The sequence below is a fragment of the Macaca fascicularis genome, chromosome 5, assembly GCF_037993035.2.
Source record: "Macaca fascicularis isolate 582-1 chromosome 5, T2T-MFA8v1.1".
NCBI lineage: Eukaryota > Metazoa > Chordata > Mammalia > Primates > Cercopithecidae > Macaca > Macaca fascicularis.
The window spans coordinates 79624531-79647749 of record NC_088379.1 but is presented as its reverse complement, the minus strand read 5'-3'; the positions used below and the strand labels follow the sequence as shown (position 1 = coordinate 79647749).

Genomic DNA, 23219 nt, shown 5'->3' with positions numbered 1-23219 from the left:
CAGGCATGGTGTCATGCACCTGCAATCCCAGTTACTTGGGAGGCTGAGGCAGGAGAATCGCTTGAACCTGGGAGGCAGAGGTTGCAGTGAGCTGAGATCGCACTATTGCATTCCAGCCTGGGCAACAAGAGGGAAACTCCATCTCAGCGGGAAAAAAAAAAAAAGAAAAAGAAAAAGAAAATTGTGCCATTGAAATAGAAAAGAAAACACAAAAAACTTCCAGGATTCTCATAGAAACTTAACATATTCATAAGGAATGTGGCCCAATATCAGGCAAAACAAGAGTTAATAGCATGGACTAAATTAATAAAAGATCAAAACAATCTTTTTATGACTTTTTGCTTAAAACATTGCTGATCCTTTCTGTTTTGGTTTTCAGAGTCAAGAACACTTTTCCTTTGGAAAGTATTAACTGCTTTTAACAATTGAATAAAGTATATTACTGTAGACAAAATTTGGAGCATGTCTTTCTTTTTACCTGATTTCTCCAGAATTTGAAAACTATTTGGGAGTATTCTTAACTAATATCAATACAGTTATTTACATAAGTGCAGTAAGAATCTTTTCTTTTGTAACAGGACACAATTAAAGAAACTGCTTATTTTTTGAAGGCTTTGACTAGAATGGTGTGCTTTCAGATACAAACAGACTGCTTTAAAGGATCAAAGTTGACTTACAGAGCCAATGAAAGCTACTTGGGAAAACTGACCTCATTCCTTGTCTATGCAGTCTCTGTATGGGGTTCCTGACCTGTGGTAAGTGAAAATGTCACTTTCTGACAGGCCCAGGAGCCCCAAGTTATCTTGGGACATCAAGAAGAAAGGAATGCACCCAACTTATACAGACATTTTCAGGCACAGATAAATCTGTGGCTGACTCAAGGCTTTAAGAAGCCTAATTTGAGATTCTTTATAAATTAAAGTTCCATCAAAACCAATTTTAAAAAGAGCCTATGTGGCAAATAATTATTTTTGCTGCACTTTATATAAATAATCAGGCCAAATATAATAAGATTAAAACTTTATGGCAAACAAATTGGTCCCACTGTGATTTGCCTTTGGTAAAAATGGAAGCTAGAGAGAGAAGTTGTTTCAAAAACTGTGATACACCAGTTATTAGATTCTAGTCTCATCTGTTGTTTTTGAGTTTCTTCTGCAATTTAGACAGACCCTGCTTATTCCTGAGAATCAACCAGTGATGTATGGCTGTTGCTCAGAAGAAATAAGAGGGATGGCTAATGTAAAGATCTGGATCAGTATTCTAATTCTAGGCATGTATTGGAATTGGCTAGTGACCACATATCAGCTTGCTTTTAACAATTACCCAGTTCATGGAAAGCCTTCTTATTTAGTTTACTTGGGATAATTGTGCTGATTTTGCTTTACTGTTGTGGAATATATTGCTGTTGTCCTCTTTGTGTGGGAATGCAGGATAAACTTACTTAACATTTTCTTAAATTGAACACTTATTAATCTTCCAGATTTCACTTTTGTCAGAACTCAGAGTTATGATTTGCCCTCACTATACTGACAACAGGCTCTGGTAGGGTGCAGAGATCTTGGTAAACACACCCTCTGCTGGAAAACAGGGAGAAGTTTCCATCAGTGTAAACCTGCACTTGGGTTGCCTGGGCTGCAGTTAGGAGACTGAGTAGAACATTTGCTGCAGAGAAAAAAGAAGATGTGTAATTTTCACAGTTAGAATTAACTTAGGAGAGCTGAAATTAACTGAGTCTTGGAAATCTGAATCTTGAAGTCACCAGTGACTTTTGGGACTGTAAGAGAGTCTCCTGTGATCTTTAATCATGTGAGGGTGGGGTGAAATTAAATATTCAGTGGTTCTGCAATGGGATGCACTGTGCAATTGGTGATTGAGAAGCAAGCTCTCTGGCTTTAGGAGAAGAATGTCTTGCTCTTAGTCCTTCTGGAAATGGAGCCTTGCATCGCCTGCTGTCTGTTTATACTACCTTTGCACATTGCCTTTGGTTATAGAGTCATGCCCAATGGCTCTTTACTTCTGTTTTAAGGGCAGGAGATGGCACCCTGTTAAAGAGAAAGGATAGTAGCTGCCAAAGCATTTGTTTCTCTGTTTCTGTGACTGTTTATATTGGCTTATCTTTGAATGGTCTTTATAGCCACACCAGGCTGGAGGTAACAGGGTCATGGGAGTGGACTGCTGATGTGGGCTGAATCACAGTTCAGATCCATGTCTCCAGGAGGTAGGAAGTGCAGGGTAGGTCATATGGCTTCTGGGGCATCCGTCACTTTCTTAGTTAAGGAGAAGTTGAAGGAGCTGATCTAAAATATCTTGGGAGTCTGCAGAAGAAGTAGTGAAAACCAAAGCACTTTACATTAAACTCCGTACTTTAGTCCTTACAGTAATGCCACAGCGCAAGCAACCAGTCAGGCCTTACTAGTTGTGCTTCCTAGAAGAAGAGACTGAGGTTCAGAGAGTTGGACAGAGTGTCAGATTTGGGATCAGTGGCTAGTCCAATGTGATTTCCATCCTTTCTTCTGAGAGAAAGCATAAGAAGGCCAAGAGCATGGGGGAAAAGCACAAGTCACCTGCCTGAGAGTCAACAGGGCAGGGATCTCTTTCTCAGTTTGCTTCTCTAAGTTATGGCAAATGCTTTTTGAGCTGTGATTATTGAAGATGGGGGCCGAAGTTCAACACGTAGTTGGCGTGGGAGAAGTAATTATGATTGAAGAAAAGATTTAGATGAAATCCATTGTTCTTTCCTGTAAAGGGGTTGTTATCTCTGATTCTTTTTTTTTTCCTCTCTCTCTTTTTTCGATGGAGTCTTGCTCTGTCGCCCAGGCTGGAGTGCAGTGGTGTGATCTTGGCTCACTGCAACCTCTGCCTCCTGGGTTCAAGTGATTCTCATGCCGCAGCCTTTCCAGTAGCTGGGACTACAGGAGTGTGCCACCACGCCTGGCTAATGTTTGTATTTTTAGTAGAGACGGGGTTTCACCATGTTGGCCAGGCTGGTCTTGAACTCCTGATCTCAAGTGATTCACCTACCTTGGCCTCCCAAAGTGCTGGAATTACAGGAGTGAGCCATTGCACCTGGCCTATTCTCACTGATTGTTATAGTGCCATGTTTCGCAGAATTTGTAGCTTCAATTACTTATATTTGTGCACCTGACTTTTAGGTGAGCTCCGGAATAGCAGTTACTAATTAAGAATGAGCATTTAGAGTAGAAAAAGTGGCAGGAACAGCAAGACTCACTCCCAGAGAGCCTCACACAGGTCTGATAGGTGAGGAAAGTCCCCATCTTTCCCATTTTTCTTCATTACCTCCTTGTGGGGCAAGCACTGCCATTATTCGTGAGTCAACTGTCTGAGTTATAGATAAGTAATGACATGAAACTTCACAAACAGGTCTAGATTTCTACCCAGGGAACCACCGTTATCAGAGAAGGGAGTTTGGGATCTTAAGCAGCAAACACATGTTGATTCTAAGTATTTGCCTCCCGATGGCTTGCTCAGAGGGCCTGTTTTCATTGCCCACTTTATATGTCAGTAAATAATCTTCCCTGGCAGTGGGTCCACCGTGTCTGGATGCACACAAGGAAATCTGGTGGGGTCTGGCTGGGGAAAAACACTCCTCAGAAGTTTTGCAGGAAAAGCAGTGATCCCTTCTTTTAAGCTTGAGAATGCTTTAAAGATGCATCATTGGCAAGACTTGCCAAAGAAATACGGGATCTAAATGTGATAAAACCCACGACATCAAGCTGGCTCTGGAGGTCTCCTTTGAAGTTTGCTGAGTGGATTGTCAGTGGGAGGCTGATATTTTCATGTACAAGCACACAAGCGTTACTGCTAATTGTGGTAAATCAGGCTGGCCAGCCTGGCTCTGGGGCTGCCACCGCAGCAGTGTGAAAGCCCTGCATCCCAGGCACAAGCCAGGCTCCTCAGAAGTGATCAGCCAGCCAGCATTGTGTGAATTGCATTTGGGTTCACAGTACTATAATTGTGCTTCTCCTGCTATGAGGTGCAGAGAAGGAAAATGGGAGGGAGGGATGTCTAATTTGCCCTAGGAAGTTGTGGGGGAGGGACACGCACGGGGGCGGGACATGGCTAAAACACCGACCTTCCCTTGAGAGAGACCATATGGTGAAGTGGAGAGGATGCAGCTTTTGCATCAGACAGGTCTTGTATTAGAATTTTGGCTCTGACACCAGCTGTGTGACCTTGGGTCATTTGCAAAACCTCTCTGAGCCTCAACTGCCACTTCTTAAAATCAACTCTAAGTAACCACGGGGTTATTCTTCACAAACACAGCATGCACATGCAAACTTTGGCTTATTAAATAATGGTTTCTTTTTGTTCTATCTACTCCACCCCCCTTCCCATTAGAAGCTTGCTACCTTTCACTGTTTTCTTCCTCTTGTATTTTCCTGGTGGCATTCAATAAAGCGGGATTCTGATTCCTGCAATGTAGGCCACCTTAGAGCAAAATACACAATCAGGCACCACCAAATTAGGCTATTATGTACTGGATCCTGTCTAACCAAACCAAACCCACCTCAGGCTAAATACAGGAATACATGAAAACATTGAATTTCTCCCCTTTACTTTTTTTTTTTTTGAGACGGAGTCTCGCTGTGTGGCCCAGACTGGAGTGCAGTGGCGCCATCTCGGCTCACTGCAAGCTATGCCTCCCGGGTTCATGCCATTCTCCTGCCTCAGCCTCCCGCCACCACGCCCAGCTAATTTTTTGTATTTTTAGTAGAGACAGGGTTTCACCGTGTTAGCCAGGATGGTCTCGAGCTCTTGACCTCGTGATCTGCCCGCCTCGGCCTCCTAAGTGCTGGGATTATAGGCATGAGCCACCACTCCTGGCCCTCCTTTTTTTTTAAAAAACATTAAAAACAAAAAAAAAACAGGAGGTTGAGGCAGGAGGATGGCGTGAACCTGGGAGGCAGAGCTTGCAGTGAGTCGAGATCCTGTCACTGCACTCCAACCTGGGCGACAGAGTGATACTCCGTCTTAAAAAAAAAAAACCAAAACAACAACAACAACAATAAACAGTTTATTCAGTAATTACGTATACGTATTTTAGCTTCCAAAGTCAGTGATGGAACAAACTGAGTCCCATTAGGCCCACTCCATTGCATGAGTTAGCATCAGAGGAGGTCAAACCAGAGTGACATCATCTTGAATATGGGCTAGGTGAGAAGAGGATGAGGCCTTCTGGGCTGCATTCCCAGGAGGTTAGGCATTCGTAGTCACAAGATGAGATAGGAGGTGGGTAGGAATGGTTTCACAAGATACAGGTCATAAAGACCAGGATGCAGGCTGGGTGTGGTGCCTTATGCCTATAATGCCAGTACTTTGGGAGGCCAAAGCAGGAGGATTGCTTAATCCTAGGAGTTCAAGAGCAGCCTGGGCAACATAGTGAGACCTTATCTCTACAAATAATTTTTATTTTTTGAAATGGAGTCTTGCTCTGTCACCCAGGCTGGAGTGCATGTTGGCTCACTGCAACCTCCACTTCGTGGGTTCAAGCAATTCTCCTGTCTCAGCCTCCTGAGTAGCTGGAATTACAGGCGCACACCACCACACCCGGCTAATTTTTTTGTATTTTTAGTAGAGATGGGGTTTCACCATGTTGGCCAGGCTGGTCTTGAACTCACCTCAGGTGATCTGCCTGCCTTGGCCTCCCAAAGTGCTGGGATTACAGGCATGAGCCACCATGCCCAGCCTCTACAAATAATTTTTTTTTTTGTGAGATGGAGTCTCAGTCTGTCGCCCAGACTGGAGTGCAATGGCACAATCTCCGCTCACTGCAGCCTCTGCCTCCCTGGTTCAAGCGCTTTTCCTTACAAGTAATTTTTTAAAAATGAGCTGGGTGTGGTGGTTTCACAAGATACAAGTCATAAAGACCCCAGGATGTGGGCCAGGTGTGGTGGCTTATGCCTGTAATCCCAGTACTTTGGGAGGCCAAGGCAGGAGGATTGCTTAAGCCTAGGAGTTCAAGACCAGCCTGGACAACATAGTGAGACCTCATCTCTACAAATAATTTTTTAAAAATGAGCTGAGTGTGGTGGTGCAGGCCTGTAGTCCCAGCTCTTGGGCTGGGCGTAGGGGTCAACTCAGGTGGGAGGATTGCTTGAGCCCAAGAGTTCAAGGATACAAATGAGCTATGATTGTGCCAGTACACTCCAGCCTGGACAACAGTGCAAGACCCTGTTTCATAAATAAATTAAAAAACCCCCAAAACCCAGGATGCAATGAAGAAGGAAGCCCAAACCCACCAAAACCAAGATGGCGATGAAGGTGACCTCTGGTCATCCTCACTACCCATTATATGCTAATTATAATGCATTAGCATGTTAAAAGATACCATCAGCACCATGACAGTTTGCAAATGTCATATCAATGACAGGAAGTTACCATATATGGTGGAAAAAGGAAGGAACCTTCAGTTCTGGGAATTTCCTCCCTGTTTCTGGGAAAACTCATGAATAATGCACCCTTTGTTTAGCATAAAATCAAGAAATAACCATAAGTATACTCAGTTAAGCAGCTCGTGTGGCTGCTCTGCCTATGGAGTAGCCACCCTTTTTGATTCCTTTACTTTCGTAATAAATTTGCTTGAATTCCTTCCTGGGTAAAGCCAAGAACCCATGTGGCCTCCCACGGGGATCTTCAATTTTGGGATTCACCCTGTGACTTTAGGAGCAACTTAGGGATCCAGTACATCCCAGGCCAAGACTAACGTGGTGATTTTCGGGGGGCTATGTTAAAACTAGGGGCTCTGCCCAGGACCCTTACTGTGGCTTCTTCAGTCAAGAACTTACTGGCCCCAGCCCCTACAAGTTCATTCACAGTTCCTTCTCACTGACTTCACCAGTGACCACTACCAGTGACTTCAAAGGAGAAATGACGGGGGAGATAAAATAAAGTGAATGGGGAAGAAATAAAGAAGAGAGGTCTTTTCACGGTGTGCCAGAATAGTCCCTCACAGTGGTTTTACCGTAGGGCAGCGGGGGCCCCCTTTTAATTTCTTTCTCTCTTTTAATTTTCTTTTCCCTTCCCTCCTTTCTTCTTTCCCACTTTTTGCCTTATTTGTGTCTTACGGACGGTCAATTTCCATCCTTTCTCTACTTCTTCATTCCCAGATTTGGCTGTAGAAAATTAGAAAGTTCTTGAACTTGGTTTGCACAGGTGCTTTTACCTTAACATGAAAATGAATGATCAGCCTCCTGTTAATTTTATCCTAGAGTCTACTGCATCCCTCCTACCCCCTGCACAGGAATTTAGTCACACTTATCTCTCCCACTTTCTCTCCCTTCTTCACTTTCTGTATTCCTCCTCCTTTCATGCCTGTACCTGGTTTTCCATGCCCTGTTTAGCCTGGCTTGGGATCCAGCAGGTTCTCCGAGGGTTCCTGCGAGAACCCGGGCTGGGTGCTCAGGTCTGAGCCTGGTATGTGCCTCAGTATCACAAAGGCCTCTTGTAAATGACCTCCATTGTTGAAAGTTTCGGAAATTCTAGGTCAAAATGGCACTTAAATATTAAGGTATTTACTCCAACCCAAGTAACTTTTCTAAAAGTTGTAGAGGGTGTTACCTCTTTATTAATCGAAACGTGAAAATCAGCTCTAGTTTGGAAACTGAGAAAATATATATATATATGTATTTATTTCTTTGTTGTTCTAATTCTTGATATAAAGGTTTAAAGGACCCTTGAAAGCTGCATGCAATCACAGAAGGTTTTGGCTTTAGGCAGCTCCCGCCATGATCTTGGGGCTCCATTGATTCTTTCATCTTTCAGGTGTCTTACTGTTTGAACCTTGAATTTTAACCTGGGACATGTTTGACTAAAATGATGCTGTTAATATTTTCTATTGTGCAAAACACAAAGAGAACTAGGCTCCAGGATTATTTCTATTTGCTAATGCTGTTTCTGTTGACTTTTGACTTTTCCAGTTTCCCAGAGCTATGGGGACTTCCCATCCGGCGTTCCTGGTCTTAGGCTGTCTTCTCACAGGTACGGAGCCCAGTCCTCTCTGAGTTCCTTGTTTGGGTGTCTTGTTTTCTAAGCTTTGTGCTCCATGGGTTTATTACCAGTACTCCACATGCACAGTCCAAAAGAATGAAATGAAATAGAAAACTACAGGACGTTATCCAGAATGACCACAAACCTTCAGTTCCCTTTGCTGTATTGCACTTACTCCATTTCAAAAGGAATGCTCTCTAGTGGCAGTTTTAGTAATATATATAATGTTGGCATTGAAATGTTGTTAGTAATAATGTCTAAATTTACTTACTCTTCCTTTTCCTAGGACAAGTCTTCTATTAGAGCTAGATTAGATAAATTCAGGAATGGTCAACTGTGGGAGGTAGCACATCTGTTGTCCCAGCTCCTTGAGCAGCCGAGGTGGGAGGATCCCTTAAGGCAAGGAGTTCCAGGTTGCAGTGCACTGTGATTATGCCTGTGACTAGCTACCACACTCCAGCCTGGGCACCATAGCAAGACCTCATTTAAAAAAATGTTTAAAGAAAATAAATAATAGAAAATTCTTGCCCAAGAAATCATACCTGTCTTAAATCATAACTCTCCTGATGAAAGATGCTTACATTGCTTCCAAATCTCAGAGTCACCTTTATCTTCTCTAGGAATCAAATTGATAGATAAATGTTTGGTTCTTGGAAAATCTTAAAAACTTTCCCACCAAAAGGATGCCATTGGGGTAATTTGTTGATGTACTGGACTTTCTTAGTTTTCCTCCAGATATTTATGCACTGCAGATGTTTGCCATGGAACCAGTGCTCTTCTATTCTGAGGAGTTAGCTCAGCCCGTTAGTGTCTTTGTCTTACTCATTTGGATATGGTAGAATTGAGCAAGACCAGAGATTTAACAGATGTAAGCTCCACTAAGTATACCCCATCTACAGAGTAACAGGTGATCCAGATGTGCTTACAAATCCTACCTTAACAAGTTTCAGGAATTATGGTGGTCATATATTGAAGTTGGGTGGGAGTCTCACATCAGGCTCCAAGGGAGATTACAAATCATTAATTAATAATTAAGTCAAAATATCTCTTCTATCTGTCTTGGGTTTCTTGTTTTCTAAGTTCTGTGCTCCATGGGTTTATTATCTGTACTCTGCATACACAGTCCAAAAGAGTGAAAAGAAGTAGAAAACTGCAGGACGTTATCCAGAATGACCGCAAACCTTCAATTCCTTTGCTATATCACATTTACTCTATTTCAAAAGGAGTAAGTTCAGTTTCAGTCTAAATAAGCGAGACTGAAATTTGAGGTTCAAAGATGAACTGAGAGTTTTCACTCGGGTTTTACTTACTAATTGTGAATTAAAATCCATATCATCTGGCACCACTGCACTCCAGCCTGGGTGACAGAGCAAGACTCCATCTCATAAAAACAAATAAATATATAAACAAATAAATAAATCCACATCATCCTGCTTTGGCCCTGGAAGTCATGAGGGAGAGACAGCATGCCCAAGGGCTATAAGAAATGGAAAATGTGGAATTCTTGAGCACAGATGTGCTTTGTGTTTTGTTCAGTCCATATCCTTGCCTCTGTTCTCATTCCATGTATTTTGTTTTGTTTTGTTTTGTTTTTTTGAGACAAGGTCTCTCGCTCTATTGCCCAGGCTGGAGTGCAGAGGCTCATTGCAGCCTCAATCTCCTGGGCTCCAGTGATCCTCTTACCTCAGCCTCTGGAGTAGCTGGGACTACAGGTGTTCACCAGCACACCTGGCTAATTTTTTTATTTTTTATTTTTTGTGGAGACCAGGTCTCACTATGTTGCCCAGGCTGGTCTCAAACTCCTGAACTCAAGCGATCCTCCCACTTCCACCTCCCAAAGTGCAGGGATTACAGACATGAGCTGCTGCGCCCCAGCCTCATCTCATTTTAACTAAGGGAAACCTCCGCAGTGACTGTGAACCATAAAGAACCCATATGTGCCTGAGCCTGTGCCATCTTGGGATATTTTATGGTTACACATAAGAGTCTGAAATATGGAATTGGAATCAGACATCCTCTGTCCATTTGAGTGTTTGGAGGAGTGAATCTAGTGGGGCTTGGTAGAGCTATCTGGAACATTTGCTGCTCTCAGCAGATGCAGTAGCTGTTATAATGGGGGACCTTTCATGGGCATCCAGGCTAACGGATTTTTGTGTAGAAATGGTCATTGTTCATCTAAGCTGCTACTGTTGCTTCTCTCAGTTCTCGGGATGAGACCGTCCTTTCTGGTTGCATCCTATTCAGAGCGTGTTTCCTTTTGCAGGGCTGAGCCTAATCCTCTGCCAGCTTTCGTTACCCTCTATCCTTCCAAATGAAAATGAAAAGGTTGTGCAGCTGAATTCATCCTTTTCTCTGAGATGCTTTGGGGAGAGTGAAGTGAGCTGGCAGTACCCCATGTCTGAAGAAGAGAACTCTGATGTGGAAATCAGAAATGAAGAAAACAACAGTGGCCTTTTTGTGACAGTCTTGGAAGTGAGCAGTGCCTCGGCGGCCCACACAGGGCTGTACACTTGCTATTACAACCACACTCAGACAGAAGAGAATGAGCTTGAAGGCAGGCACATTTACATCTATGTGCCAGGTGAGTGGGATGGGTCCCCAGGACCGAGCTTCTTCTCTTCCTGTCTTTCCTGTTAAATGTACTAAGGTTTTAAACATATATATAAATAATTAATATTTATTGCAGGAAGTTTGAAAGATGTAAGCGAACACACAGAAATAAAAATCATTTGTAATATTATCAAGAAATATTCATTGTTAGCATTTCAGAGCTGTATTAAGTTTGGAAAGTCATCTTTGTTATGACATGTCCTGTATTGGTACTGTATAAACAATCTGAAATATACTCATCTCTATTCAGTTCATTCAAGTTGCACACATACTCACAGTGTGTCCAGCACTGGGCTACGTGTTGAGTATACAAAAATTAATAGGTAAGCCCGGTCTTGGAGTTGCTGATAGTTCATTATAATATCTTCCAAATAAACACTCGATTTTTCAGATTCACTATCAATATACATTTATTCTGAGAGTTGGAAGGTATTTTCTTTTTCCTTTTAAAAAGTTATATATATATATATATATATATTTTGAAACAGGGTCTCACTCTGTTGCCCAGGCTGGAATGCAGTGGCATGATCATGGCTTACTGCAACCTCAACTCCCCTGGTTCAAGCGATCCTCCCACTTCAGCCTCCCAAGTAGCTGGGATTACAGGCATGCACCACCACGCCTGGCTAATTTTTATATTTAAAAAATTTTTGTGTGTGTGTATTTTCATTTGAGACAGGGGTTTCACCATATTGACCAGGCTGGTCTTGAACTCCTGACCTTAAGTAATCTATCTGCTTCGGCCTCCCAAAATGCTGGGATTACAGGCGTGAGCCACTATGCCGAAATTTTTGTATTTTTTTTGTAGAGATAGGGTTTCACTGTGTGGCCCAGGCTGGTCTCGAACTCCTGGGCTCAAGTGAGCCCCACCCACCTCAGCCTTCCAAAGTTCTGGGGTTACGGGCGTGAGCCACTGGGCCCGGCCTACTCCTACATTTTAATTAAAAGGACAAAGGATTGAACACAAGTGGTGGCAATTTCAGTATGCAGTTGGGTAAATTAAAAAGGACTGTGGCTAGAATCCTTGGTTTTAGAACAAAACAGAAACCGCTTAGGATTCTTGCCATCCTTGCCGTTTTGGCATAGGTCGAGGAAGGGGGTTCTCACAGAAGTGTGTCTTCCTACCTTTCTGCCTTTTCTTTTTCAGTTTTTAATGGGCTCCTCTTCCTACCCTCTGTAACTATGGGTGTCCCCAGGGACCTAGACCCTCTTTACTTCTTTCATGATACTCTTATTCATATGAGCCTTCCTTCTTAACAATTAAGGAAAAAATAAACAACTTTGTTTTGAAAAGGTAAGACATTTAGAATGTCACCCCAACTTCATTCACACTTAGATTCCTTCAGGAAAATCCTCTAGGTGTGGAGGGATTTTCCCCTGCTGTGAAGAGAATGGTAGGATCGTGAATATGTTAAAGGCACACAAGTCCCTGGTTTTAATCCGTGTAAGATTGTCCAAAAATTCTTCTTGTTCCCTATCTTTTTCCAGCACAGACGCCATCCAAGTAGCCCCTGCATCGCTGTCTGACAGAGATCTTTTGATTTCACAATAATGGAGATTTAGGGGCCTTTTCTGCAGCTGATGTTTGAGACTCTTAGAACTTCTTACCACCGTAGCTTAAGTAGCTGTTTTTCTTTTGGAAAGGAAATTCTCAGGCTCCTTCTCCTTCTCCTTCTTTAAATTTTATGTATTTCTCAAAGGATTACTTTTTAACAAACACATTTCTGTGCTACTTTTCAATCGTACTGACTACAGGTGATAAGAGTTTTTTGAAAGTATTTCATAATAAAACTAGAAATATTTTTTCCTGTTTTGAACAGAGTTGGACTCTATTAAATATTTTATTGTTCATTTTTGTTTTTAGTTGTTTAAATTTTGATTTAGATTCCTGGTTAGTATTTATTTATTTATTTGTAGAGACAGGGTCTCTCTATGTTGCCCAGCCTGGTCTCAAACTCCTGAACACAAGCAACCCTCCCACCTTGGCTTCCCAAAGTGCTGGGATTAAAGGCATGAGCCACAACTCTTATCCATTATTAATATTTATCATCAGTATTATCCATCAGGAGACAAGCAATTTGACATTATTCACACTTAAAAATCACTTTGTAGCTGTCATGATAACTAATGCCAGTGGGGCAATTCTTCTGGATATATGTGTAAAGGTGAACTTCATACCTAATATCAATACTGCCAGTGGGATAGTGTTTCTGGATTTATGTGTAAAGGTGAAATTAATGTCTAATGGAGTCTTCATTCTTTTTTAAACCACAGACCCAGATGTAGCCTTTGTACCTCTAGGAATGACGGATTATTTAGTCATCGTGGAGGACGATGATTCTGCCATCATACCTTGTCGCACAACTGATCCTGAGACTCCTGTAACTTTACACAACAGTGAGGGGGTGGTACCTGCCTCCTACAACAGCAGACAGGGCTTTAATGGGACCTTCACTGTAGGGCCCTATATCTGTGAGGCCACCGTCAAAGGAAAGAAGTTCCAGACCATCCCATTTAACGTTTATGCTTTAAAAGGTACTCATATCATCTCCTTCCTTCTTTAAATAAGAGTAACAGGCATAATCATCAGGTGCATGTATGATTTTTTTTTAAAATCATCACCACTGGTGATCCTAAATTCTGATTTGGGGATTTAGGACCCCAGCTAATACAGTGTCAAGGTGACCTCTATGGCTATAATAATAAGCTTAAAATTACTAAAGGCTAAAGCTTGATTACTCATGCAAGATTTCATGTTTCATCAGTTGACTTCAAAATACTGTAAGGAATTCTTTTCTTATATAAGCCTCTTACTTTCATTCACATTCCTGACTACGGAGGCCCTAAAACAAGCATACACCTCGGGGGTTAGATTCCTAGATTAATTTAGTAACTTAAGGAAAATGATTTCAATTCTGAAGAAAGTAGTTGTAGACTTCAACCCTTTGATGTCCACAGTTAGTACGCTTGGGGAAGTATAATACATGCTGAGGTCAACAGATATTTCCTGACCACTATTCTATGTGGAGGAATGGGTAGCAGCAAGAGTACACTGTTTGAAAATCAGAGCACAGCTAATTTTGTGCCAGGCACTGTGCTGGGTTCTGGGAAAGTACTGAGAATAACTGAGGAGCAGAGTGGAAGAGAAGAAGAGAAGAAAAAATTGGATAGAAACAAAGTGTCTAGAGCAGTGTGGATCATCAAAGGTTGGTTGATTAAATGAATAAGTATGTCAGTCAAGGTGATGGTAGACGAGTATAACCATAACTAACGCACTGCTGAGGAATGCAGTGATTGGAATTTATTTTTATTGTTATTATTTTATAATTCTGTATTATAACTATACACCTAATTGTTGTACACCATCTCAAAATCAAGCCTTGTGAGATTTTCTAAATTTTATCTTGATCAGGGCTTTTATTCATAATTGGTTCACAAATTATTTTTCAGGGTTTTCTTAAAAAAACAAAAAACAACACCACCACCCAAACTTTATAAGATCCTTACTATCCTATGGATTTTTAGGCCCTTGTATTTGTTCTTTTTTATAGCAACATCAGAGCTGGATCTAGAAATGGAAGCTCTTAAAACCGTGTATAAGTCAGGGGAAACGATTGTGGTCACCTGTGCTGTTTTTAACAATGAGGTGGTTGACCTTCAGTGGACTTACCCTGGAGAAGTGGTAGGTACCCTCAAAATGTGCAATGGCTTGGAGCAGAGCAGCAGGGCTCAGAAGACCTGCATTTGTGCTGGGTCTGTCACTGATGGGCACATCACTGAGTTTCTCTAGACCTTAGCTTCCCACCTCTATGATGAACACATTTGATTAAAAAGCCTTTAGGGCTCCTTGATCAATGGGCGAGTTTGAAACGACAGTTGCTGGACCAGGGCCTTCAGAATACATAAAGAGTGTGCACTAAGCCTTCTTTCTCAGAAGTCAGACAGAAATAGGAAGGTTCTCTGGCTACAAAATATCAACCAAAAAATTAGAAGAGCAAAAAAACCGCTGGATTTTACTATTGCGGAGAGTCATTAATTGTCATTGTCTTGGCTTCTGTGCTTCTGACGGTTGATTCATTTGATAGTGTTTATTGCCTGCACTCCTTCCTGTTCTGCCTTGTTGACACTGAGGACAGTGTGTCTTCCTGTTCCACCTCCTATGTGCCTGACCTTTGCATGGCTCACGTTCAGTGAACAGTCACTATGTAATCATTCAACAAAGGTTTAATGATGTTTTACTCAATCTCAAGCACCGTACCAGAAGCTGGTCCAATATTGCCGGATGAAGGGAGGAGGGGAGATGGAAGTGGGGAAAGGGAGCCACCATGCTGCCTCTTGGTCACTGGAGATTTACACAGAGTCTCAGTCATTCGAATGCATTGTCACTAAGTAAGAGAGGCATGTGTAAGAGGCTATGAATGCCCAAATGCAGGAATGACTAACATTCTTATGGAGAACAAAAACCAGATATATATATTTCTTCCCTCTTCTCCTGACTTGTAAATTTCTGCTCCCTGTTCTTTTAGGCATTTGACAGCTTTCTGTCCTTCTATCCATTGATCTCCCTCCTTATATACATTTCTCTCTCCCATGCATTTGCCACTGCTTTTCATTCGTCCTGGAGCATCTGATTGGAAGGTGGGCATTTTCACTATTGCCTCATAAACTTCACATGGTAAAGGGACATTTACAGTCCAACAAATGTACATCTTCCCTGAAATATGGAGTGATTTGGTTCTTCTGTTCACACTTGATTGCCATTAATCCCTAACACATAAACACTGCTTTTTATTTATAGGATACAGTATTTTTTTCCCAAACCAAAGTACATGCTATTTGGCTTACAAATATATAATCAAAGTATTGTTTCATACAATATGTTTTTTTCTGATTGTAAAAGTAATGCAGGTTTAATGCAGATACTTTGTAAAATACAGAGAGACAAAGGAAAGGCTACTTCCCAGAGCATCGCTGTTTATATTTTAGGGAGATAAAACTTTTATTTTTTATTTGTCTTTCTTTCGGTTTTTTTTTTTCTTCTTCTTCTTCTTTTTTTTTTTTGTAGAGATGAAGGTCTCACTACATTGCCCAGGCTGGTCTCGAATTCCTGGACTTAAGTGATCCTCCTACCTTGGCCTTTCAAAGTGTTGGGATTACACATGTGAGCCTCTGAGATTGACTGAGATAAAGTTTTTAAATATTTCTTATCCATAGATAAACATTGAATAATTAATAGGTGTTATTCTTTAAACAGTAGTTTGTTACATTCTTTATCCTTCAGCAGTATAGCACAAACACCTTATATGTGTCATTAACTATCCTTTTAAAAAATTGGCTGGGTGTGGTAGCTCATGCCTGTAATCCCAATACTTTGGGAGGCCGAGGCAGGAGGGTCACTTGAGGCCAGGAGTTTGAGATCAGCCTGGGCAATGTATCGAGACTCTGTCTTTACAAAAATGTTTTAAAAATTAGCCAGGCGTGGTGGCATGAGCCTGTAGCCTCAGCTACTCTGGAGACCAAGGTAGGAGGATCGCTTGAGCTCAGGAGGTTGAGGCTTCAGTGAGCCATGATTGTGCCACTGCACTCCAGCCTGGGCAGCAGAGCGAGATTCTGTCTCTAGAAAAATTAAAAACAAAATAAAAAATCTCATGATTTTCTAAGCAGCTAGCTTTTTTTCTTTAGGTTTTATCTTTTAGAGCAGTTTTAGGTTTACAGCAAAATTGAGTGAGAGGTACAGAGATTTCCCACGTGTTTCCTGCTCCCACACATGCATAGCCTCCCCGCTTGTCAACATCCCTGCCATCCATTTGCTACAACTGATAAACCTCCATTGACACATCATATCACCCAGAGTCCATAGTCTACCTTAGAGTTCACTCCTAGGAGCGAGCTTTTTAAAAGTCGGTTTTCTTCCCCTTTTGCTGTAGAAAGGCAAAGGCATCACAATGCTGGAAGAAATCAAAGTCCCATCCATCAAATTGGTGTATACTTTGACGGTCCCCGAGGCCACGGTGAAAGACAGTGGAGATTACGAATGTGCTGCCCGCCAGGCTACCAGGGAGGTCAAAGAAATGAAGAGAGTCACTATTTCTGTCCATGGTACATTCCGCTTTCTAAAATGTCAGTCGTCCATGCTGCTCGGGATCCATATGTGGTAATCTTTATTTAATGGAAACTCTTCCCTGTACAGAGAAAGGGTTCATTGAAATCAAACCCACCTTTAGCCAGTTGGAAGCTGTCAACCTGCATGAAGTCAAACATTTTGTCGTAGAGGTGCAGGCCTACCCACCTCCCAGGATATCCTGGCTGAAAAACAATCTGACTCTGATTGAAAACCTCACGGAGATCACCACTGATGTGGAAAAGATTCAGGAAATAAGGTAAAGAAACACTCTGCCCAAGTATGCCTTTTTTTAGTGTGCATCAGAGGTGGACTGAGGTTTGTGTGTGTCTTACAACCCAGACCCAAAGTCATTCTAGAAAATGTAGCAATCTGAGTTCAGAGATGCTTGAAATCACATCCCTTTAATGATAACATTGCAATATGGTATTCGTATGCTGGTAAGTATTTAATGAGAAGATGAGAAGAAAGAACTAAAAGCTCTGGCTCCTGGGGAAAGACAGGTCACTGTATTCAGCTAGGGTGGAAGAAAGGAAGTAAAATCGGACTCACCAGGATTGAATAGATTGAATACATTCCCTGATGTTCATCATCCATATTGCAAGTAGACATGTATGGTGATTACACCCATGAGGTAGTTATCACATCACCTTACGTGAAAGTTAACATCGTAGGCTTAATCTGGAACCCATTTGCCCTAACTGAGGACTCCACAGGAAAGAAGAGTAGAGCCTGGCTGACTTTAGTAAGGAAAGAGATGTGCAGTGAATCACTTGGATCCCTGCCTTTTAATCAGAATGGTCGATTGCTCTCATCTCTTAACTGGTGGTGGTGTTTTGAGTGAGTCACCCTCAGCCACAGTTTCCTGATCTACAATGTAGGGTAAACAATACCTTATGTCCTTCGAGGCAAGGAATTGGATCAGATGATATCATGGGGCTTCTTGAGGTTTTAAGCTGTGATTAGAATCCAAGAGTCAGAAGGTACATCCTGCAGCACCCAGCTAACCAGCCCTATACTTTTGTCAGAAATCATCTCAGAAAGACAAAGTCAGTCCTCTATTTCAAGCCTTCAGGAGGAGGAAGAACAGAGCCTTTCTCATCAGTTCAGTTCACCTCATGATTTGCTTTCTTCTTTCTGAACTAAATTCCACGTGTAATTGAGAAGCAGTCTGAGAAAATGGAATTTTACAATCTCTATAGAATAGTAAAGGAAAAATGAAGTGGGGTACTGAATCTGGTAGGCTTTCTGTTGACACAAAATGAAGGTGCACAACAAGGAGGGCAGCTTTCCATAAGGAACTTCCATGAGGCTGTGCAGCCAGAGAGGAGTAGGGTAACACTGGTACAGCTAACACCTCCAACACATGTGTGAGCATTGTCTGCAAGCCATAATCCACAGCAATGGCAGGACAGGCTTGCCAACTGAGTGGTTCTGGAAAGCTGTGTTTTCCTTTCAGTGATTCAAGGATCCTTCGGTGTGTATTTTTTAGTTCCTATTATGAACCAGTGAATATAAAGATGAACATGGTAGGTGGGGGATCTGGCTTCCTGGAGCTTAAAACTAGTGGACCCACTGGTTTTCTTGGCTGAAGAAGTGTAGACAACAAACAGCAGAGGATAATTTGGTAATCAGCATCCCAGTGTGCCCTAGGGGACTCTCTAAGGAAATCCAGTCCTGGAGCACGCCCAGTATGGTTCAGCCTGCTCTCTTCATAGGTCTGAGTGCCCCAGCATTTGCAAAGTGTTTTGCAGCCTATGAAATCCTTTCACACATACAATCTCCTTTAATTAACTCTCACAACGACTCTGTGCTATGTGTACAATTATCACGTTTTACACACAAGGAAACTGAGGCATGGAGAATTGTAATAATGCCTGAGATCTTCTCACTCCGTGACCAGTGCTTTTCTTTTCCATTCCAGTTGCTTTTTCACACTGTGATGATTTATAAAGGACAATCCAATGGGCACATACTATGTTTATGCACACGCATGCACGAGCACACACACACACACACACACAAAACCAGATGTCATTTATAATCCATGTAAAATATTTTTGGGGAAGCTTCTCTTTAATAAAATTTGAAGAGGCATATTTTTTCTAACTTTTTTTTTTTTTTTTTGAGATGGAGTCTTGCAAGCTCTGTCACCCAGGCTGGAGAGTGCAGTGGTACGATCATAGCTCACTGCAACCTCTGCCTCCTGGGTTCAAGCAATTCTTTAGCCTCAGCCTCCTGAGTAGCTGGGATTACAGGTGTGTGCCACCATGCCTGGCTAATTTTTTTTTTTTTGTATTTTTAGTAGAGATAGGGGTTTCACCATGTTGGTCAGGCTGGTCTTGAACTCCTGACCTCAAGTGATCCACCCGCCTTGGCCTCCCAAAGTGCTGGGATTACAATGTGAGTCATCACACCCAGCCTATAACTTTTTTTTTTAATGGGTGATAGAATCCCATGCTTGAAAAATAATCAAACATAAAGAGAGTGCATTGTAAGAAGCCTTACTGTACTCCTGTCCCCAACTGCCCAATTCTCCCCTCCTTCCCACAGGGAAACACCTTTATTAGTTTAATTAGGTTCTTAGGAAACCTTCCAGAGTTTCTTTAAGCAAAATACAAGCAAGTAGGAGTGTCATATCCTGTGGACCTCTCCATACCAATATGTAGAAAGTGTCCTTATTCTGTCCTCCAATGGTATTCCATTGTTTTACTGAACCACCTAAATGATGGATATTTAGGGGAAGCAAATATTTTTTTAAAAAGGTAAAAATCAAAGGGTTTGTTTTGTTTTGTTTTGTTTTTTTAAAGAAAAGCTGGTAGGCTGTGTTTATTCTTTCAGAAGTCAGACCCTGGCTGAACTGATAGCTCTTGGAGATGACCACTGCTCATCTCTGAATGTCTGATTTTCTCTTGTAAGAATTGTGTGTATGATCCAGACCTTCAGTACGTGCACTGAATATTGAGAATTCCAGAAGAGATGATATGGACAAGGAAAAAAAGATGACTTTAGTTTTTACAGTAAAAATAAAACTTAAATTGAATAGTACAATTGCTTAAACAATTGGAACTTACTTAGCTACTGCTTGTTGAAACAAAATCCTTTTTTTAAAAGGTATCGAAGCAAATTAAAGCTTATCCGTGCTAAGGAAGAAGACAGTGGCCATTATACTATTGTAGCTCAAAATGAAGATGATGTGAAGAGCTATACTTTTGAACTGTTAACTCAAGGTATGTAAAGGGAGTATAAAGATAATGCTAGCTCTGTAGATGAGTGTCTTCCAAGGAAAGCCTAGCACCTTCCTCCTGGGTCATGGAAGAAAAGCAACACTTAGGGGAGAAGCAGTGTCTGCAGATGTCACATATTAGGGATACCTCTGCTGACTTAGGAATTCAGGTATTTCTTGGAGGTTCTGGGTTACTCTAGAGTTGGCGGGGAATCCCTAGGCTCCACTAGCTTTCTTTATTTTTGTAGAGATGGGCTCTTGCCATGTTGCCCAGGCTGGTCTCCTGAGTTCAAGCTGTCTTCCCACCTTGGCCTCTTAAAGTACTGGGATTACAGGTGTGAGCCACTGCACCTGGCCTCCACCAGCTTGCTTAGCACCTGCTTCTCAATCTGAGAAGACAGAAGTGATACTTTTTGGTCCAGATGATCTTAGATTGTTCTGGAGAGTTTTGCTACAAGTTTTCCTTATAGACATTGTACACCAGTCCCTACCAGAATGGAGTGCCCAAGTCTGTTTACATTCAGGCTCAGCACCTATCCCCAGTCCCAGCCATGTGCCAGGTGCCGTCTGAGGTGCATTCATGTGATCCTCACAGTAAAACCTGTGATACAAGCATCACCGTATACCTAATTTATTTGACCACAGATTTAGGAACGAATCTTTAAAACCTAATAACATACCACAGATGCATTTTGGTAAATGCTGCTTTAGATTATACTTCAGCCGAATCCATTAGTTGAATCCTAAGCTATAATATAATTTTAAGAACTTCCTTGCCTTTCAAGCCAAATAACCAAGGGACTTTCTCCCTCCCTCCCTCCCTCCCTCCCTTCCTTCCTTCCTTCCTTCCTTCCTTCCTTCCTTCCTTCCTTCCTTCCTTCCTTCTTCCCTCCCTCCCTTGTTCTCTCTTTTCCTTTCCTTTCTCTCCTTCCTTCCCTCTTCCCTGACTCTCTCTTTTCTTTTCCCTTCCTTCCTTCCTTCCTTCTTCCCTCCCTCCCTTGTTCTCTCTTTTCCTTTCCTTTCTCTCCTTCCTTCCCTCTTCCCTGACTCTCTCTTTTCTTTTCCCTTCCTTCTTTCCTTCCTTCCTTCCTTCCTTCCTTCCTTCTTTCTTTCCTTCCTTCCTCCCTCACTCTCTCTTTTCTTTTCCTTTCTCTCCTTCCTTCCTTCTTTCCTCCCTCCCTTGTTCTCTCTTTTCCTTTCTTTTTCCTTCCTTCCTTCCTTCCTTCCTTCCTTCCTTCCTTCCTTCCTTCCTTCCTTCCTTCCTTCCTTCCTTCCTTCCTTCTCCTCTCCCTTTCCCTCCCCTCCCCTCCCCTTCCTTTCCCTTCTCATCTTTCTTCTCACCATGTTGCCCAGGCTTGCCTCAAACTCCTGGGCTCAAGTGACTCTCTTCTACCTCAGCCTACCAAGTAGCTGGGGTTACATGTGTAAGACATCACAACCATGGACTCTTCACTTTCTTCACTCCAGGTTAAAAACATCACAGGGATAAATCTCAAAACGCCAAAACTGTGAAAATGCTGCTAATCATGTGGGTCTGTCTAAATTGGAGTGTTACTTGTACAACTGGTTTCAGCCCCTCTGGAGTGGTTTGAATGCCACATGGATGAGTTGTGAACTCATATTCCACTTTGTAGTCCCATATGTTCTGGGACACGAACTCTTCCATTCTGACTTCTTTCTGCCTCTTGCAGTTCCTTCATCCATTCTGGACTTGGTCGATGATCACCATGGCTCAACTGGGGGACAGACGGTGAGGTGCACAGCTGAAGGCATGCCACTTCCTGATATTGAGTGGATGATATGCAAGGATATTAAGAAGTATGGAAAACAGATGTATCTTCTTCCTTTGTGGTCAGAAGCTTTCTCCCTTGACACAAATGATGTCAAATACATTTTACTTATTGACTATAAGATAGGGTTGGGGGTGTGATAGTTTCAGGGTGTGTATCTTTTGTCACAAATAGCTGTAAGGAGAAGGTCCATGGCTTTCATTAGACCTTCAAAGTGTCTCCAATCTAAAAAGAAGAGTGAATTTTAAGAACCACTGTCCTAAGAAGATTTTTACTACCCTGGCTCACATACCTTATTTGGTGAACTTTGTTTGGTGGTCGGACTGCATGTAAACATAAATGTGACTGCTTAGTCCCTTATCTGCCCACCTGCTGTTTGGTGGGTTAATTCGCCAGTGCCTCCTCCTTCCTCCCAGTTCTCAGCCTTCTTAAATGGGCACGTGAGCGGTGTGTTTACACTTCATCCCTGGTAACTGGTTGTGTTCAGAAGCCTCAGTTGTTTCTTCCTCTAGACAGAGACTCCTCATCTTAACTTCTCCTAGGGCTAAGGATGGACTTGGATGTTGACTGGAGTTTCTAGTAGATTCCAGTGTGGAGCAGGAATCTAGCTCTTATAACTCAATCAGAGGATCATCGCAACCCTAGTGACACCTTAGGGGCTCTTCCCAGAGTGGGTGTTGAGAAGGAAGGGTTCCAGGCCTTTTTGAAGGTGTGGGAGATTGAGATCATTAAATATGGTTGAAATTGAACTGTTCACTTTGCTCATGGTTCAAGATTGGGGAATGGTAGTCATATTTTATTAAACTTGTTTATCTCTGCCTGCTATGTAAACACTTTCAGTTCATGTGTGAATTATGCCCTCTTTAGCACATGCAGACAAGTTTTAATGTTCATCTGCATGTAAAATCAATCAGTGTGTAGTGCCCCAAAATGTAGACAAGATCCCAACACCTTGCCATCTTAGAGTGTTCCCTTGGCTCCACTCATTGCCATGACTCTCAGGAATTGGCCCTATACTTAGGCCCTTTTTCTCTCTAGATGTAATAATGAAACTTCCTGGATGATTTTGGCCAACAATGTCTCAAACATCATCACGGAGATCCACCCCCGAGACAGGAGTACCGTGGAGGGCCTTGTGACTTTTGCCAAAGTGGAAGAGACCATTGCGGTGAGATGCCTGGCTAAGAATCTCCTTGGAGCTGAGAACCGAGAGCTGAAGCTGGTGGCTCCCAGTGAGTTCCTCAACAGTCAGGACAACTCATCAGCTGAGCCCCATTTCCCCCAGGCGGAACTTTGAATCCCAAATAGGAGTCATATAGAAATGAAGGTCCCAAGGCAGAAATTCAGTTATGAATGCTCTTAAAGGCAGGCATGTGGACTTTGCTTTATTTTGTTTTGTGTTTTGAGACAGAGTCTTGCTCTGTTGCCCAGGCTGGAGTGCAGTGGCACAATATTGGCTCACTGC

The 23219-nt window shown here is 42.2% G+C and overlaps 1 protein-coding gene across 9 annotated transcripts in view; it reads left to right on the top strand.

Annotated features, from left to right (window-relative positions):
* PDGFRA (platelet derived growth factor receptor alpha) overlaps positions 1 to 23219 on the top strand; it is a 64319-nt gene that overhangs the window by 16126 nt on the left and 24974 nt on the right. For all 9 annotated transcript variants that reach the window (XM_005555276.4, XM_045393282.2, XM_074040014.1 and 6 more), the window contains 9 exons: positions 7938 to 7998; positions 10271 to 10588; positions 12892 to 13152; positions 14169 to 14299; positions 16545 to 16716; positions 16808 to 16997; positions 19853 to 19968; positions 21656 to 21782; positions 22793 to 22986. In XM_005555276.4, the coding sequence (XP_005555333.3) occupies positions 7950 to 7998; positions 10271 to 10588; positions 12892 to 13152; positions 14169 to 14299; positions 16545 to 16716; positions 16808 to 16997; positions 19853 to 19968; positions 21656 to 21782; positions 22793 to 22986 (1558 nt within the window). In that variant the 5' untranslated portion in view covers positions 7938 to 7949. The remainder of the gene's footprint in view (positions 1 to 7937; positions 7999 to 10270; positions 10589 to 12891; positions 13153 to 14168; positions 14300 to 16544; positions 16717 to 16807; positions 16998 to 19852; positions 19969 to 21655; positions 21783 to 22792; positions 22987 to 23219) is intronic.